Here is a 16,260-nt window from a genome sequence, read left to right as displayed (position 1 = left end):
TTTGAATATTAATCCTTTGCATATCTAATATTTCCCTGCTCTCCTTTCTTGTAATTTAAATTATGCTGTCTGCTAACAGGCTCCGGCAACCAAAGCTGGTGAACCCTCCCGAGAGGCATTCTGACGAGTTTAAGACTGACACCATGTTAACAAATGTTCTTCTTCATTTGTTCAAGGGAAGAGCAGAGAAACAGTGAAGCGCATTAATGAACTGGTGGTGTTTTCCAGATCCCTCAGTGGTGTGTGGACATGGTGAAGGCCCTCCCGGGGCCCAAGCGCGGCGTGGCTTGTACACAGCCTCGTAGGGTGGCAGCCATGAGCGTGGCTCAGAGAGTGGCTGATGAAATGGACATCATGCTGGGGCAGGAGGTCGGATACTCCATCAGATTTGAGGACTGTAGCTCTGCGAAAACCATACTGAAGTAAGTTACAGTTCTGGAAGAGAACAAAGGTTCAGACAAGCAACGTGTATGTGGTTTTTCATGATGAGTCGTAGTGTAGGGACTTTTGGACAAATGACATCTGAGATAAAGATGAATAAAGGTGTCTTTTGTTTACAGATATATGACAGACGGTATGTTGCTCCGCGAGGCTATGAACGACCCGCTGCTGGAGCGATACGGTGTCATTATTCTGGATGAGGCTCACGAGCGCACCTTAGCCACAGATATACTGATGGGCGTCCTCAAAGAAGTGGTTCGGCAGAGATCCGACCTTAAGGTACGTAACGTCATGCTGATCGTATGCTTGCACCACCTTCTGGTTATTTATTCTTATAAACTGAAGGACATGGGGGAAGAATGTCAAGGTCTGCATGAAATGAAAATTCACCTTATTTTTCTACATGCATCTTGATGATCTTCTTGCAAACCATTCATCCATGCATTTAATTTTTGTTTTGTTTTACCATAATGTCTAATAAAAAAAAACCAAGTTAACATTGGAAGATTGCATTAAGTTATTCCTCCATCCAATCAACAACAACCGATGGATAAAATCAACTTCCTGCCACATATATATATATATATATACATATATATATAAGTACACTGTAAATTAACCCCAAATTCTGAAATTCAGTTGAATTGAACTAATTGTGCATGAAATAAATCCTGATGTGAGGATAAAACATAATCTCTGTTTTGAGAATCGTTGGAATCAAGTCTTCTAAACAAGATGCAGAATAGGACATTCAAAAATTACACATCAATTTTCACTCTCAGGAGAAAATCCTCCAAAATTCATCAGAATTCATTGTCCATTAAACATATCCTTCTAGATTGTATTACATCTGCCCCTGTGAGAAACCTTTTTTATTCTGTTGATACCTTTGAAAAAGTTTTGAATCAAGTGAATCTGAACATGGTTCTAAGATTTCTACAAGAAATACATTTTAAACATCTTTTCAATCAATCTTCCTTTGATTAATTGCACTTTATTCTCACCATGAATATAGCCTTAGAAGCTTGTATGGCGTTTAAAAGAAAAGAAAGAAAGAAAGAAAGAAAGAATAGAACTAATTGAAAAATCGTGTAGCATTAGCATTGCGTGCATTTGAGGGACCTAAAGTGTAAGGTTTATTTGATCAGTTGAAAACATTTGACTTTTAAAAGTAGTTTAAATGTTTATTACAGGGTTTACGCTGGTCTTAACAAGTTTTTATTTGCCTTTCCAAAAAATGAAGGCCTTAAAAAGATCTGTAATGGGAGCAGAAAGTCTTACAGTTTTGTCGTTACATGTTGCATACACTGCAAAAAAAAGAAAGAAAAAGAATATCACCCTCAGATTTTGTCTTTCCAGTATAAATATATAAACAGCCTTAAATCAAGATACATATATTTGAGTCAACATTATAAAAAAGTCTTGTTTTCTGAGAAATTTATCAAAATGAAATTAATTTATGCTTAAAATGAGCACAGATGTCCCTTAGTAGGGTTTGAAAACTTAAGTTGATTTTTCTGAAATCATTGGCAGATGTTTGGTCTTGCGAATCATAAAGACTTAATTTTGTTAAATTTTCTCAGAAAGCAAGACCTCTATGTTTTGTGTAATTTTGCTTCTCAAGTACATGTATCTTGATTTAGATTTTTCTTTATAATTGTTCTTAATTGGTCTATAAAAGGTCTAGAAAAAGTCTTAAATTTACCTTCATGACGCCTGCAGAAGCTCTCATAGATTTTGTTCCTGGATGTCCAGGTTTCATTTCATAAACAGCTGTTTTAACCACTAGTTGCAGGGTTTTTCCTGGGTAAAAATTGGTCTTTGGTGGTGGCTGACCGACATGGTCATCAACACACAGTAAAGAGTATCCTAGTACCCACATGATCCACAAGTCCAATATTGACAATAAATGTTACATTTAAAATAAACACAAAGAAACATTCTATCCTATTTAATGAAAGAACGATCACTCATCTTTTCTTGCCCTCTTTGCAAAAAAAAAATTTTTTTTTTTCCACGACTGGCTTTCATAGTTAAGAAAGATAAAAACCTTTTTGATAGACCTGATAATTATTTTAGTTTAATCATATCAATTAAAAAGTAGCATTAAAAACGAAGCATTAAAAGGTGTAATAGTGTAATTTTTTCCCATATAAAATTTAAGAAAATTAGCAGCTAGATAGCAACAGCTTGCTTTGTGCTTTGATCTAGTTTCATCTCACTCCAGTCTAACTTTAAATTCTTTTATAGGTTATTTATTACACATTGTCATAGGCCTATTTATTAATGCTTATTTTAACTAAACACTCTTGCTAAATGGGGTAAGCACACTTACTTTCTCATTTCAGATGTGTATGTTCTTCTAAGAAGTAATGATTTGTTATACACTGATTCAGACACTGACGGGAAGACCAATTGCTTTAACTCAGTGGTCACCAACCTTTTGGAGCCTAAGATCACATCCAAAGTCCAAATGTAAACCAAGATGTACCACTTGCAAAAAAAAAGAAAAGAAAAAAAGGCCACAATGTAAGTTCTACTCTGACATTCTTGTTGCCTGTTAATCACTAGCAAATTATATAACTATACAAATAGTATATAACTATACAACCTGCCTACTATAATTAAACATTTTCAACAGTAATATAACATTAAGTATTTCCACAGGCTTATTACTCGTGTATATAAACATAATAATCAGTCAATTACAGGCCTAAGCCAATAATGTACTGTTTCACTTTCCCTTTTAAAACATATTTCAAACACTTCAAAATGGCAATACTCAGGTTATTGCAACTATCATACAAAATATTATTACAAAAGTCATCCTTCAATACTTAAAAAATATGTTCACACAAATTACAGACCTACATTCATTTTTAGCTAAAGAAATTGAATAATGTAATCAAATGTGAAACAGCATCGCATATTTGACTTATAAATTAAAGATTGTTCTTTATTAAAGTTACAAAAGCTTTTAAATTAAGAGCAGTGAGTGATTTCTTTGTTGTTGCTGTTCGATTAATATTAAGACTGTCACTTTAAGAGAATGCAGTGACACAGTGGCCTACGTTCAGCCGGTTATGTCTGCTGTATTATATATATATATATATATATATATATAAAAAAAATTTTTCTCCGTTTATTTACAGCTGCATGTGCGGAATGCTTGTCACAAGTTGTAAGAAAAGATAAGGCACATTTTGATTTACTGCAATTCACACCCAGTGGTAATTCAGCAAAAATATTTTCCAAATACACCACGTGAAACATGTATTCGGTCTTCCGACCTTAGTATCAGTTGATTTTGATGCGAGGTAGAGATCAAAGACAGAACTGAAGACGGAGAGTATGCGGGCGAGGGGGTGGGGTGCTGTGTTCATTCTCTCCGTCACTCCGTCAGTAGCCTACTTCACTCACAAAACCCAATTACAGATCAAATATGGATTTGGCTGGACAAAAAATAATTTTGGTGGCCGCCAAAAACTTTTCAATGTAGGAAAACCCCTGAGTTGTGGAGGTGAATTTGTAAAGCAAAATAATACGCACATTAACAATCAAATAATTGGGTATTCTGAATATACAATGAATAAGGTGAGTATTTTGGAATGTGAATATTGTGTGCATATGCATATATTTGATTAATACACTTCCATATGTACATTAGCAATCATCCCTTTGCTGTTGGAATGAATAACTGTTTATATAACGGAGAAGAGTGAAAAGCTAACTAGCGAGTCATTGAGTTTTGAAGCCAGATCATGCTGAGCCAGGAGAAATTGTCAAATGCAAATAATTTTGCGAGTGTGTGGACTGTCGCCGATGAAGCCGCTGACACACCTGACAGCTGCGTGTCCGTTTGTTTGAAGACTAGCGTTAGAGATGCACAGCCAGTTACTTTAGTGGAGGTAAAGCTTCTGCTGCTGGGTCAGCCCATTTGAGAGCCATCAGCCCAAGGAGAGCAGAAGCACAGCCAGTTTTATGGCTGAAATGTGCTGGAGCGAATCTCATAAAGCAGATGGGTAATGACTACTTGTTGTCAGGAACAAATCAAAGGTTATACATGTGTTCAGAGACTGTTAAATAAGGTGCACGTGACTCCAAGTGATCCCTCAGCCCAGTGTCCCAATGCAGCTTTAAAGTTTAATATGCTTTAAGACCAATTATAACGCGTCATGAGGTGGAAAGGTGGAGGGTAGACCTCAGAAGGACTCTTTCTTTGATTACAATTGTAACATCCCCAGATAGAATGAGATGTGCTTGCTTACCGAATGGTGTCTGGTGTCAAAAGCCAACCCAGTCTATTTATTTCTCCCCAGGTCATCGTTATGAGCGCCACTCTGGATGCTGGGAAGTTCCAGGTTTATTTCGACAGCTGCCCCTTGCTGACCATTCCTGGCCGGACGCATCCCGTGGAGATCTTCTACACGCCCGAGCCAGAGAGGGACTACCTGGAAGCGGCCATTCGCACGGTCATCCAGATCCACATGTGTGAGGAAGATGAGGGAGATGTGCTGCTCTTCCTCACCGGACAGGAGGTAATGCCGCCTCTGAATAGGGTTCATGCAGAGAGTGCCTGATTTTAACTAGGAATGTCAACGTTAACGTATGCAATTCATTTTACAACCCTTAACCTGTTGAAATAATTTAAAGCAATTAACGCAAAATTACTGAAGCACAATTTATATTCTGATCCTTTAACCCAGTTTTGCTTCTCTGATTGTGATCACAACTGGGAAAGTTTTCAGTCCAATGATCCAGTAAGCGAATGCATTTAAACAATCCATCCAAAGCAGCGCTAATATAAAGGAAATCAAGCTGATTACATCAGAGATTGCAGAGAGAACAGACTAGGGTTGCGTTTTCAGTCAATTATTCATTCCAGTGTGTTTAGATTTTAAAAACGAGCTCTGTCATGTTCTTTGATTGTCTCTGAAGAGCGCGAGCCCCCACAAGTACAGACCTAATGGATTGTCAACATCCCACTGCTGTATTGCCAGTTGAGACTAGTGGTCGATTTGGCATTTTTCAAATATCGGCATCGGTCGATAAGTTTTTCTGCTTGGCCAATGTGTTTGAGGCGGGACTTTTTGATGGCACTACAGCGGCATTGCCATAACACGCACAGTGCTCACACTCTCTCTCTTGGTCATCGTCATCATTAACAGTTCTGTCTAATAATCAGATAGAAGTGTGTATGTGTATCCAGCATGATCGCGTGTTCTCTGTGTGACTGTCGGTCCGTGTGAATTGAATGTTTTAAACTTTAAACTCGTGATTTCAAATTTTGCTGCGCTTTATGCATTTGCCCAGTGTCTTATTCATGTCATTTTCTCTGTGTGCTGTGTGTAAAATGAGGGTTACCCTGGCTTTACTTGAAAAATGTGATTCCCAATGCACACAAACTTCCCAGAAAGCTGAGTGCCCTGTTGGTTAGTGTTTACTTCCTTTTTAATTATATTTGTATTAAATATTTATTTTTTATTGTGAAAAAAAATACAGCCAACTAAGGTATAAACATGTTTATTTTACACATTTATTTTGTAATCAATTGATCTAAGATTTTTGAAATAATAATACATCTTTTAATTATATCGGCTATCTGGCCCCCTGCTGTCCAAGATCTCGGCATCGGCTGTCAAAAAGCTGAAATGCAGATATTAACGTGTGCTGTTGAGGTCTCACCTGTGCGCGTGCGCCTCAGCACCCGGGTGATGATGGAATAATTGCTCATAAGCCAGCATACGGCATTCACATAGAACAAGCGTGAATGGTTTGTCCAAGGTTTTTTTTTGTTCTTTTTTTTAATTGCTGTAGTAATGTATTGGGAAGCTATACGTGATACAACGTGATACAAACCGAATTACAAGTTGAATCTTTCCACCCTAACACATAGGCGGCTATATATTACTATACTACTATATGTCAGTGAACAAGGGCTCTGTGTAATAAACGCTGCTAAATGTGAACACGCAGGTGATGGAGATTTACAGCTGATTACAGAACCGGCTTTACTGACAAGATGTGCATTAAATATCATATGCGATTTATCGTGCAGCCCTAATATGCGTGTATATGTGTATATATAAACTGTGAGTACTTTATTTTGGTTCTGTGTGTGTGTGGCTTTATGACTTCACATTCAAGATGCTCATTATGAGCCACATTTGTCATTTGTGACATTTTTCAAGCCGCCTCACACACAACTGTTAAATAGTGCAGAAGAGATCAATGCTTAGATTGATAATAGCCATGAACACAGCTGGCCTTGGCGCAAAGACAAAAGCCTGTGAGAGATGGCAGAGAATGACCCAGATTCAGCCCTGAAATTAAGCCATTTATTATTTTACGTCTCCTTCAACCAGTGCTCACCTGAGCGCAGTGGAGGCTCAGGGACCCACCCAGGTGATGAATACCCTCACAGATGGAGAATCACCAGTGTTCCCCACATATTTCTTCTGTTCCTTTTCTCCTTTTGCGAAGATCAAAGAAAAAAAATAGCTTAATTTTCTTGAATGCATTACATTAAGATAATGAGGAGGCCAGAAAAATCAAGTAAATTGCAGCAATCCTACAATTCAGTCGATTTGAAATTGCATTCAAAGCAGACTAGACAAATGAACAAACAGTCTAACTGAACACAGTCCTTTGCAAAGAGAAGTCATATCTTCGCACCATTCACCTAATCAGATAATTTGACACCCTATTTATTAATGGAAGACTCCCGTCATTAGTTTCTCCAGTGGGTCTGCTCGTGTACATCCGTTTTCATTTGCAGGTGTGAGATTGATCGCTGCCTCGTTGCAGAATGAATGAACTCGAAGTAAGTTGCAGTTGGGCTGTCTCCACCAGCATCGGGTGATTATTGAGTGGAGATTTATTGATGCGCAGGATTGTTCTCTTTGCTGTGAACGAATCATTATCAAGTCCAGAACGGATACAAGTGAGCTCGTCTTTATCGCGAACAGCCTGACTCTGTTTGCACTTTTGATATGTTTGTGTGCATTTTCTGTGCTGCTAGTGTTTCAGAAGTAATTGAAAAATTAATGACTGTTTTAAACTCGCCCATCTACCATTTTCTGCCAAACACATAGTCTTTCCCCCGAACTCACACCATTGGTTGACCACTTTGTTTTGTGTCAGGCAACAGTGTTAAAATCATCAGTGTTTTTATACAGAATATTGACCTAGATATGGCGTTCTTAAAGGTGCTGTATGTATTTTTTGGACTATACTGAAGAATAAAAATACCGTATGTTTGCAGATATTTAGGAAACATGCCAAGTTCAATGTGTGCACTGTGTAGGGATGTCTGTTTTTGTTTTGGTCTGTGTAACTCCACCCGCTGCTATTTTACTCAATTGGATTTCAACACCCCGGGTTGCCAGTTGGTAGAAAACAGCGTATTTTAGGCATGGAAGCCAGCAGACGAACTGAGTCAGAAATGGCAGATTTTACTTGACCTAAAAAGCCTCGACATCCATTTTAAAAGCTCTGTGACCAGAGGAATACTAAAACGCTGATAAATCAACACATAAACTTGCCGTGTAAGGCTCATTTCCTTCCATTTTCAATTTTGCTCATTCTGATTGCAAAATATAGACAAAAATACAATGTAATTCAAAGGGAACCAAAACTGTTTGATGACCAACATTTGTGATATTTGTAGAAAGTCATAATAAATGTTTGGAATGACATGACGTTTTATGTAATGACAACTGGATATCCTTTTAATTGGTATTTTTACTTAAAAGAAATTACAACTTAAACTCATTCTTACAAGCTGACTATTTGGACATCTCTTGGCTTTGTAGTACCAGATCTTTCTTTTTAATGCATATTCGCTTTATTAATGTGCTTTTAATTGGGTTAATGGAGTTCATACAGACTTGGCCAGTTCAAATGGTGCAGTGCTTCACATCTTAAGCATGTGATGAGACTAATGATCACAGTAGAGGAGTTGGCCATTGTATTTCACCCATTTAAAGAATGATTGAATATGCTAAAATCTAGGCCAGGAACATGGTTTTTAGGCAGGTCACATAATAGCTCAGTTTGCTCCTTAAGGTCTATGAAGGTGCCTCATTTTAGTTGAGCAGTTTATTCTGTTTGTCCACTTCATTTTAGCTTCTTTATCTTTTCCTGGTTCCTGCTAATGCATCGAAACTCTGCAGAAGAAATGGACGACTTTACTCTATAGGCTTTCCGCAAACAGCAATTAGTTTTAAACCACACAATCTTTCAAAAAGAAAAAACACACGCTGATACGGTTGCGGTTATTTGTTCAACTTTGCTCGTTCAAATCAGGCCTAAATTACCACTGATTAAGATTAGTTTTCTCCTTTAGATCTGTGCCAGCTCATTTGCATCTGCAGCATGTAGATTAAAGCGTCCATTTAAAATATTTTCCTCCAGTATTGCATCGTGCCTCTGCGAGAAGCGAGGGTCTCGATTTGGCGTCCTGCTCCAGGTGCAGGCTCTTCTGCTTTGGCACAGCCGCGTGTCCCTCTCTCTCCGGTGCCTTGGCAGCACAGATAGCAGTCCTCCTGACAGCTGCCGCTTCCCAAGGGCTGATGGACTATTAATACTTTGGCTAATTTGATCAATCCATTCAGATTTGCCTTGTCCTGCTCCGTTGTGGCAGAGCTTTGATTAAGATGCACATGGCCACCGGCACCATTTTCTGCGCATATTGTGCCCCAGGGAGCGATTCGGAGCGTGCACGGACTACCGTGTCTGGGATATCAGCATGCTTATGAGCTTTAATGCTTTTATGGGTAAATGATCAGCTATGGCTGCTTAGACACCCAATGAAAAGGGTCTCAAGTGAAGAACTTTTAGGGCCTTTCGATGTCGCAGTGCATGTCATGATATCGATAAATGCTTTATTACAACAGCCTGAAGTTTTTCTAGAGATTTATCATTTATCTCTCTCCTGCTCAGGTCGCAGTGCACACTTTGGTCTGAGGATGGCGGTACTGCATAAGCTTTGACTTCCAAATCAGTAGGACTGTGCCACTTGTCACGAGTGCAGTGTGCTCATGCATGAAGAAAAGACAAAGCTTTGCAGTAAATACTAAGCATTCTTCATTTGTGTCAGAGTGAATATTTCTCTTGACTTGTGAGAGAAGGAATTTAGTGAACACTGGTTATGGTAGTCTAGATGAACTTTGACACATTTTCTTTTGTGAAGGGCGTGCTTAAGTCTGCACTACAGTATGTGCTTTATAAAACCCAATCGAGCTGCTCGAATTTCTTATTTTCTGAGATGACTGGCATGTAGTTATAGATCTCAAGCCACAGTGTTTGTAGCATTCAGCTTCACTTAACTGATCTGTTATGATTTGCTTCTAGTTATGCATCATTGCAGCTTTCTCATCTCACATTAGCTCTACTACATTGCCATCTGGAATAATAAAGCGTGTGTGTGTATGTACACATGCCCTTGTGACTGCCGCGGATGGCACAGCCATAGGGATCTTACCCAAGCACCACACACGCCTTGTACTCCAGCTTTCGTTTTCTCACTCTGTTGACACGACTGGCACGTCAAGTGTACCACAACTCAGCCACCCGAGCTTTGGTGGTGCTGGTGTTTCCAGAATGGGGGAATTGATCCAGCAGTTAATGATGTTTGTAAAAGTGGCTAACATGGAGCTTAATGTGTAGCTGATCCAAAATCAGTTGATGTGAGGAAGTTGGACAAAGAGAGGGTCGATTAACACAACCCACTGATTTAATATAATTGTTTTTTTTTAACATACCCAATGCTTCCCGTTTTTAAAGGGAAAGGTTGTACAAAATGACAATTCTGTTATCAGTATGTCGATCCCAACCTTTATGACACCCTCTTTTTTCCATGGAACATAAAGACGTTGTTTTAACTTTAAGTCAGTGGGGTCTGAACAACATTGGACCCTAATGACATTTGCTCTATGGACAAAAACAGTTGAAACATCCCTAAAAGCATGCTCTAGTTTTTATTTGGTGGCTTTTGGGTCCAAATGGAAATCCGGAGGAAATAACTTGTCATTCTAGACTGAACTTTCATAAAATAACCAAGATTCTTTGGAAAAACATGACATCTCTAGAAAATATAACGTTGCTTCTTGCAGGTTTCGGGACACTTTCATAGCGAAATGTCCAATGAGCCAAAAACTTTATTAGTTTCCAAATCCTGCACATTGTTAAAAGTGTTTTTAGCTCATAGCCTAGTAATTTGTAAAGAACTGTGCAAAAGTAAGTCTCATCTGCCTTGTAATCATAATACATGTGAAAAGGAATAAGTTGTTGGTGTTTTGCTACCACCAGTGTTTATTCCAGCTGGAACCTGCAGAGAATTGTATGTATTAGTATGTTTTTGGACATTTGGACATTTTTCCAACGAGCCTAGTTTGTGTTTAAAAAGATGTCAGTGGCAAATGTCATCCATTTATTCCTTGTAATATGTTGCAGTTCCTAATTCTATTACAGTTACTTGCTAAAAATGTCTTTTGGTACTCGCCAGACATTCATTCGTTGCACCTGATTTCGGTCTGTGGTCTCTAACATAAGTCTTTTTTACCTTCTAGGAAATCGATGAAGCCTGCAAACGGATCAAACGTGAGATTGACGATCTCGGCCCTGATGTTGGCGACATCAAAATCATCCCGCTGTACTCCACGCTTCCACCACAGCAACAGCAGAGGATCTTCGAGCCGCCTCCACCCCGCAAACCCAGCGGAGCCATCGGCAGGAAGGTAAAGATTAACATTGTTCATATGTCTCAATACATCCTGATCATCACAAGATCTTAAGAGGGTTACACCGCAACAAATACAGAATGTCGGTTCAAGAACTTGGAGCCAATCAAAAGATCCCGGAGGCGGAGCAAGTGTTTCAAGCTTTTGTTTACAGTAGCACGTTGGAATGGAAACTTTTTTTATTTGACAGCAACATGTTGAAGGAGGCATTCTGTGCTGCACTTCATTCCTAAACGCTGCATCTCATGTTTGAAGACACAAAGATACATTCTGTGTGAATGGCCTTGAGACTGTGATTCATCGTTCAAACTCAAATTTTAGGATTCTCTCTTTTTGTCCATGCATTAAAAGTCCACTCATGCAAAACTTCTAATTCATTAAAACTACATGTAGCTATTGTAAAAGTAGTGAACATTTTATATTTATTTTTAACTACTCCTTTCACCTTTTTTCAGTGAAGTATGGTATCAAAGAATCAAAATATTGATGTGAGTGTATCAGCACAGCTATAGTAACCTCTTCAGTCCGTTTAGAGAAAGAAGATGATGAGAGAATGACTCAAAGTCTGTCAGTAGTGGGAAGGATGAAGAGCAAGGAATGGTGGAAATAAGGTTTTCTTTTTTCTCTCCTTCCTTCCTTTAGCTTTGGTAAAGCAATGACTCATAGCATATGCTGCCTTTGTCAGCATATGATTCTTTTCTCTAATTTTGGAAAGGAAAATTACTCATCCTTCGATGGTTTGAAAAGTGTTGGAGCAGTAATGTTTTTCTCGAGTCGGCTTTTTGACGGTTTGCTGTTCTGCTTCCTGACTTGAATATGGTCGTTTGGCATTTTTGGCATATTGGCTTTGAAAAAAATGAAACTCACTTGATGTTTTATCAGAGCTCATCCACTGTAAAGTGTCTTTCATCATCTGTCATCCGTTACTCTTAGCAGGAGGTTGTGCAGATGCAATCGCTCTTGTTTTCTCTACTCCCAGTTCACTTCTTCGTCTCTCAAACAAGCCTGATGACTCCTGCGTGGCTGGCCAAAGATCTCACAGAATATCACATCTGATCAGCGGCTAGGAGTTTGCAAACATTTAGCTGAGCATCTGATGAGGAGCTGATTAATGAGTCATCGCTCCCCTACAGAATCAGCTCCCGCTTGTCATTATTGCCAGACAGAGATTTCTGATGTCCTAATGAACGAATGCAAGCGTTCACTGAACTGCACATTTCCGCATTCTTGTTCCTTCAACATGATGGCTCTATTTGTAGCTGAAACGAAGGCTTAGTTGCTGCCTGGTTTGTGTCTTGATGTCCCGAGCAGCATCAGCATCCTCCTGCTTCACATATCAAGTATCTGCCTCCTCCATCCCCCTCCACTAGGGCATTGTGTCATTTCATCTCTCCCCTGACCACTTCCATGTTTAAAGAGGCTCTGGGTTTCTCAGAGGCTTGATTACTCGTAAGCCCGGGCATAAGCTGCTTCAGAAGTTCAAACATCCGCCGCTGTTTGTCTGCGCTGTTCAGAAGAAAATGAAAGTGGACATGGATTCACAGGGGCTGATGTGAATATGCTGCAACCCCTGTGATGCAAACCAATGTTGGGAACTGAGAACTGCTTATTATTCAGAATCATTCTGTTTGATTAAAACAAGGAAACCGACTGTTCCCAACAATTGTTTTTGGTTGCAATCAGTGATATTGTATCGAAATGAATAGTATTTTTGAAAATATGTAAATATATATATATATATATATATATATATATATATATATATATATATATATATATATTTCGTTTTGTTGTTTTTTGAGAACGAGGTAACTCTACAGTGTCTTGAATTTAGTTTTTTTGGCACCTTGCGTTTCTGTCCTTCAGTGGCAGTAGTACATAAGGATAGGCTCAGATTACCTTGTAAAATTGTCAACTCTTCACACCCTCTGGCATGTATTAAATGCGATGCATAAAAGCCACCTTTGGCAGATACGGGATGTGTGTGTGTGTTTGTGTGGATATTGTGAGATCCGCACCTGTGCAGTCACATCCTCCTCCAGGACAAATCTGCACTGCTGATGCATGGATTTATTAGATGGGATTTAACTTCACGTGACTCTCAGCAGTCACATGTAGGGAAATCGAGGACTGTGGCAAATTTCGGCAGCAACTTTCTTGTTGATCCTGTAGTTAATTGGGATGTTGAAAGATCTCCCTTGTGCTGAATGGAGGGTTATGGAAGAATTAAGGGAAAGTGAGGCTGTCGTGTGTGTTAACCACTTAAAACAATCATTAATGAATACCTACACTTAATATTGAATGGCAAATCTAGCTTCTTAATAACTGTGTCTGGGCAGAAAGTCATCTTCATGGATATTTGATACCCATCTAACCTGATAGAGACCATGTCTGTGCCTAAAACATTTGGTACATTACTGTCCACTCTGAGCAAAGTCAAAGCATGTCTGTTTTAATTTGAAGGAGAGTCCATCAGTTTTAATGGGTTGTCGATACAGCCCAGTAATAATAATAATGTTTGGAGCTCCTTCCACTCATGCTATTTAAAACCCAGAGGTTCAATGAAATTGTGATATTTCTGATGAAATGTCTTTTTTCATGCAGTACAGAGTTAGACAGACAGGAGCCGTCTCGGCTTGTTTGTGACTGCGATTGCTTCCATAGTCACTTTTAATTCAGTGTGATTGAAGGCAGTGTCTCGCTTAACTTTGTGAATATGAAATGTGAGCGACTGGTCAACTGCTGTCGTGGTGGAGAAACAGTTTGAAGAGAATCTCGCAAAACAAGGTTAAACTGTCAGCGTGTTTATAGCTAGTTACCTAAATTGCAGCACATCTGATTTAATAGCATGGATATTTGAAGGTAACTTTATCGCTACAGTAATGCAAAAAAAAAAAAAAAGTGATGGTGAACATTTGCAAATTTGGAGTACTGGTTATTTGATTAAAAATACAGTATTACCATTTAAAATTAATTTTTTTCTTTTTAAATATATTTTAAAATGTCATTTATTCCCGTGATCAAAGCTGAGCTTTAGGCTTAATTACTCTAGTTATTTCGTGTCACATGATCCTTCAGAAATCATTCTGATTTGCTGCTCAAGAAACATCGGTGATCAATGTAGAAACAGTTTTTACTGTGTAATATTTTATGGAAACTGTAATACACTACAATTCAAGAGTGACGTAAAGAAAAATAATTTTATTTCAAGGAAGCAATGAATTGATCAAAAGTAACATTTGTTTCAAACTAAATTTCTGTTTAACGAAGAGTAATGAAAAAGTTGTCTTTCACGGTAATATTAAGCAGTAAAAACTGTTTTCAACTTTAATAAGAACTAATATTAATAATTAAGCACAGGTCAGCATATTAGAGTGATTTCTGAAGGATCATGTGACATTGAAGACTGGAGTTATAATGATGATAAATTTAGCTTTGCATCACAGAAATACATTTCATTTTAGAATTGTTAAAATTTAAAACAATTGCTTTAATTGTGATAATATTTTAACCATTACTGTTTTAGTTTTTTTTCTTCTTTCGACCTATAGTGTATGTGTCTGCCTTAACAAAAAAAGAACATTGAATTAGAGATTTGAAATTGCGCTTATTCAAGTGAAATGTTGCTGGTATTAGCCTTGTTCGGTCAGCCCACCTTTTTTTTCAGACAACTTGCACACGGATCATTGCCTCCTAAAAGATGCAATTTCTCAACACCTCACGGTTCAACAACTATGACTAAGTACTGGTAATGCATTTAGTGTTTTTGCTGTGCAATTCATTCCAACGGTGCTCACCTTTCGATAATTTCCATGGCTACCGCTCTGGAATACATTTCATCTCAAAGGTCTTTCCCAGGTGGTCCTATTTTCTGAAAGGATGCAGACTGGTTAGGAACCCTCATTTCTTTTTATCGTCTGTCTGAAAAGCTCCGGACCCTGCTGTCATTCAGTGGTCTGTTAAGAGCACGCTCTGTGGGCATTGGGTCGTAGCCCTCAGTCTCCAGACTCCAGATGGCCTTTTTTCAGTGAATTCTCCCAGCCTTTCCATGAATATATAGGCAGATGATTCTTTTCAGCAGCTGAATTACATCAGGTCAAAGGCTTCATGAATAGACCCTCTGCTGCATTACCAAACCAAGCCAAACATTTGTGGCTGAGGAGAAATCCATTTATAAAAGTAGGATTTAAATGCCTCCGAGGTATTTCAGGAGGCTGAATTACATGAAATATGAGTTTTGTTTGTTTTCTGTTAGTAATAGGGGCCTGGAAGTTTTCTGAAATTAAAAATTTACACTGCAAAAACTTCTTGGTAGAGCTTGCCAAAGCACTTAGGGTGTTTAAACAAGCCTAACCCATTTAATTAAACTTTGGAGCTTGTTTCTGCTGGAGGCATGAATTAAAGCACAGATTGTGTATTACTGTAAGATATTTGAAAAAATTCTCTCCGTTTCAAGGGAAGCGTATTTGTCTATCTGTTTGTTAACCGGGTTATTTCAATTAGGATACTTTTCAAATCCTAAGTTAGCACGAAATGGCAAGTTTTCCTATCCATTTTCTAAATGCATGTTATTGATCTTTTTGAATCGATTTATCCGTGCATTTCTTTTGCTTTTACAGTTTTCGCTCAACTCAAACTTCCAATGAATCGGCAGTCTTTTTGTTGACACATACCAGACTTTTCCAGCCATTTACTACTCCATTCCTTTATTACGATTGACGGCAGGCTCACACTCAGATCTGCCTCCATCCAATCAACAACCGATGCACAGAACCAAGTCCTCGCTCTACATTAAAGAGAAGATCTGTAGCAGCTTTTGCTACATTAACTTTATTAGCATGCAAAAACATGCAAAACCATTGTTATCTGCAAATGTGCATCTCACACCTCCATAGTTGTCTGTCCATCGATCACATCCAGCTACAGCTCCGTTGGTTGCTCATTGTTTCAAGAACACTACACAAGGCAAACTTTTCAATTAATGAGAGACTCTGTGCTACCTTTGACTTGACTCGGATGTTTCTCGTCCTGAGATTCATGAACTCCATTTTGCTCTTTTGGACTTGGCCAAGAAGAA

At 38.5% G+C, this 16,260-nt stretch overlaps 1 protein-coding gene across 2 annotated transcripts in view; it reads left to right on the top strand.

Moving 5' to 3' along the window:
- Positions 1–16,260, top strand: part of LOC127961662 (ATP-dependent RNA helicase DHX15) — a 33,894-nt gene that overhangs the window by 3,334 nt on the left and 14,300 nt on the right. For both annotated transcript variants that reach the window (XM_052560877.1, XM_052560876.1), the window contains exons 3-6: positions 229–422; positions 561–720; positions 4,761–4,979; positions 11,013–11,180. In XM_052560877.1, coding sequence (XP_052416837.1) covers positions 229–422; positions 561–720; positions 4,761–4,979; positions 11,013–11,180 — 741 coding nt within the window. The remainder of the gene's footprint in view (positions 1–228; positions 423–560; positions 721–4,760; positions 4,980–11,012; positions 11,181–16,260) is intronic.

Source organism: Carassius gibelio, chromosome B7, assembly GCF_023724105.1.
Source record: "Carassius gibelio isolate Cgi1373 ecotype wild population from Czech Republic chromosome B7, carGib1.2-hapl.c, whole genome shotgun sequence".
Taxonomy (NCBI): domain Eukaryota; kingdom Metazoa; phylum Chordata; class Actinopteri; order Cypriniformes; family Cyprinidae; genus Carassius; species Carassius gibelio.
Note: the sequence above shows the minus strand (reverse complement) of the source record. Positions and strands in the feature narration are given on the sequence as shown.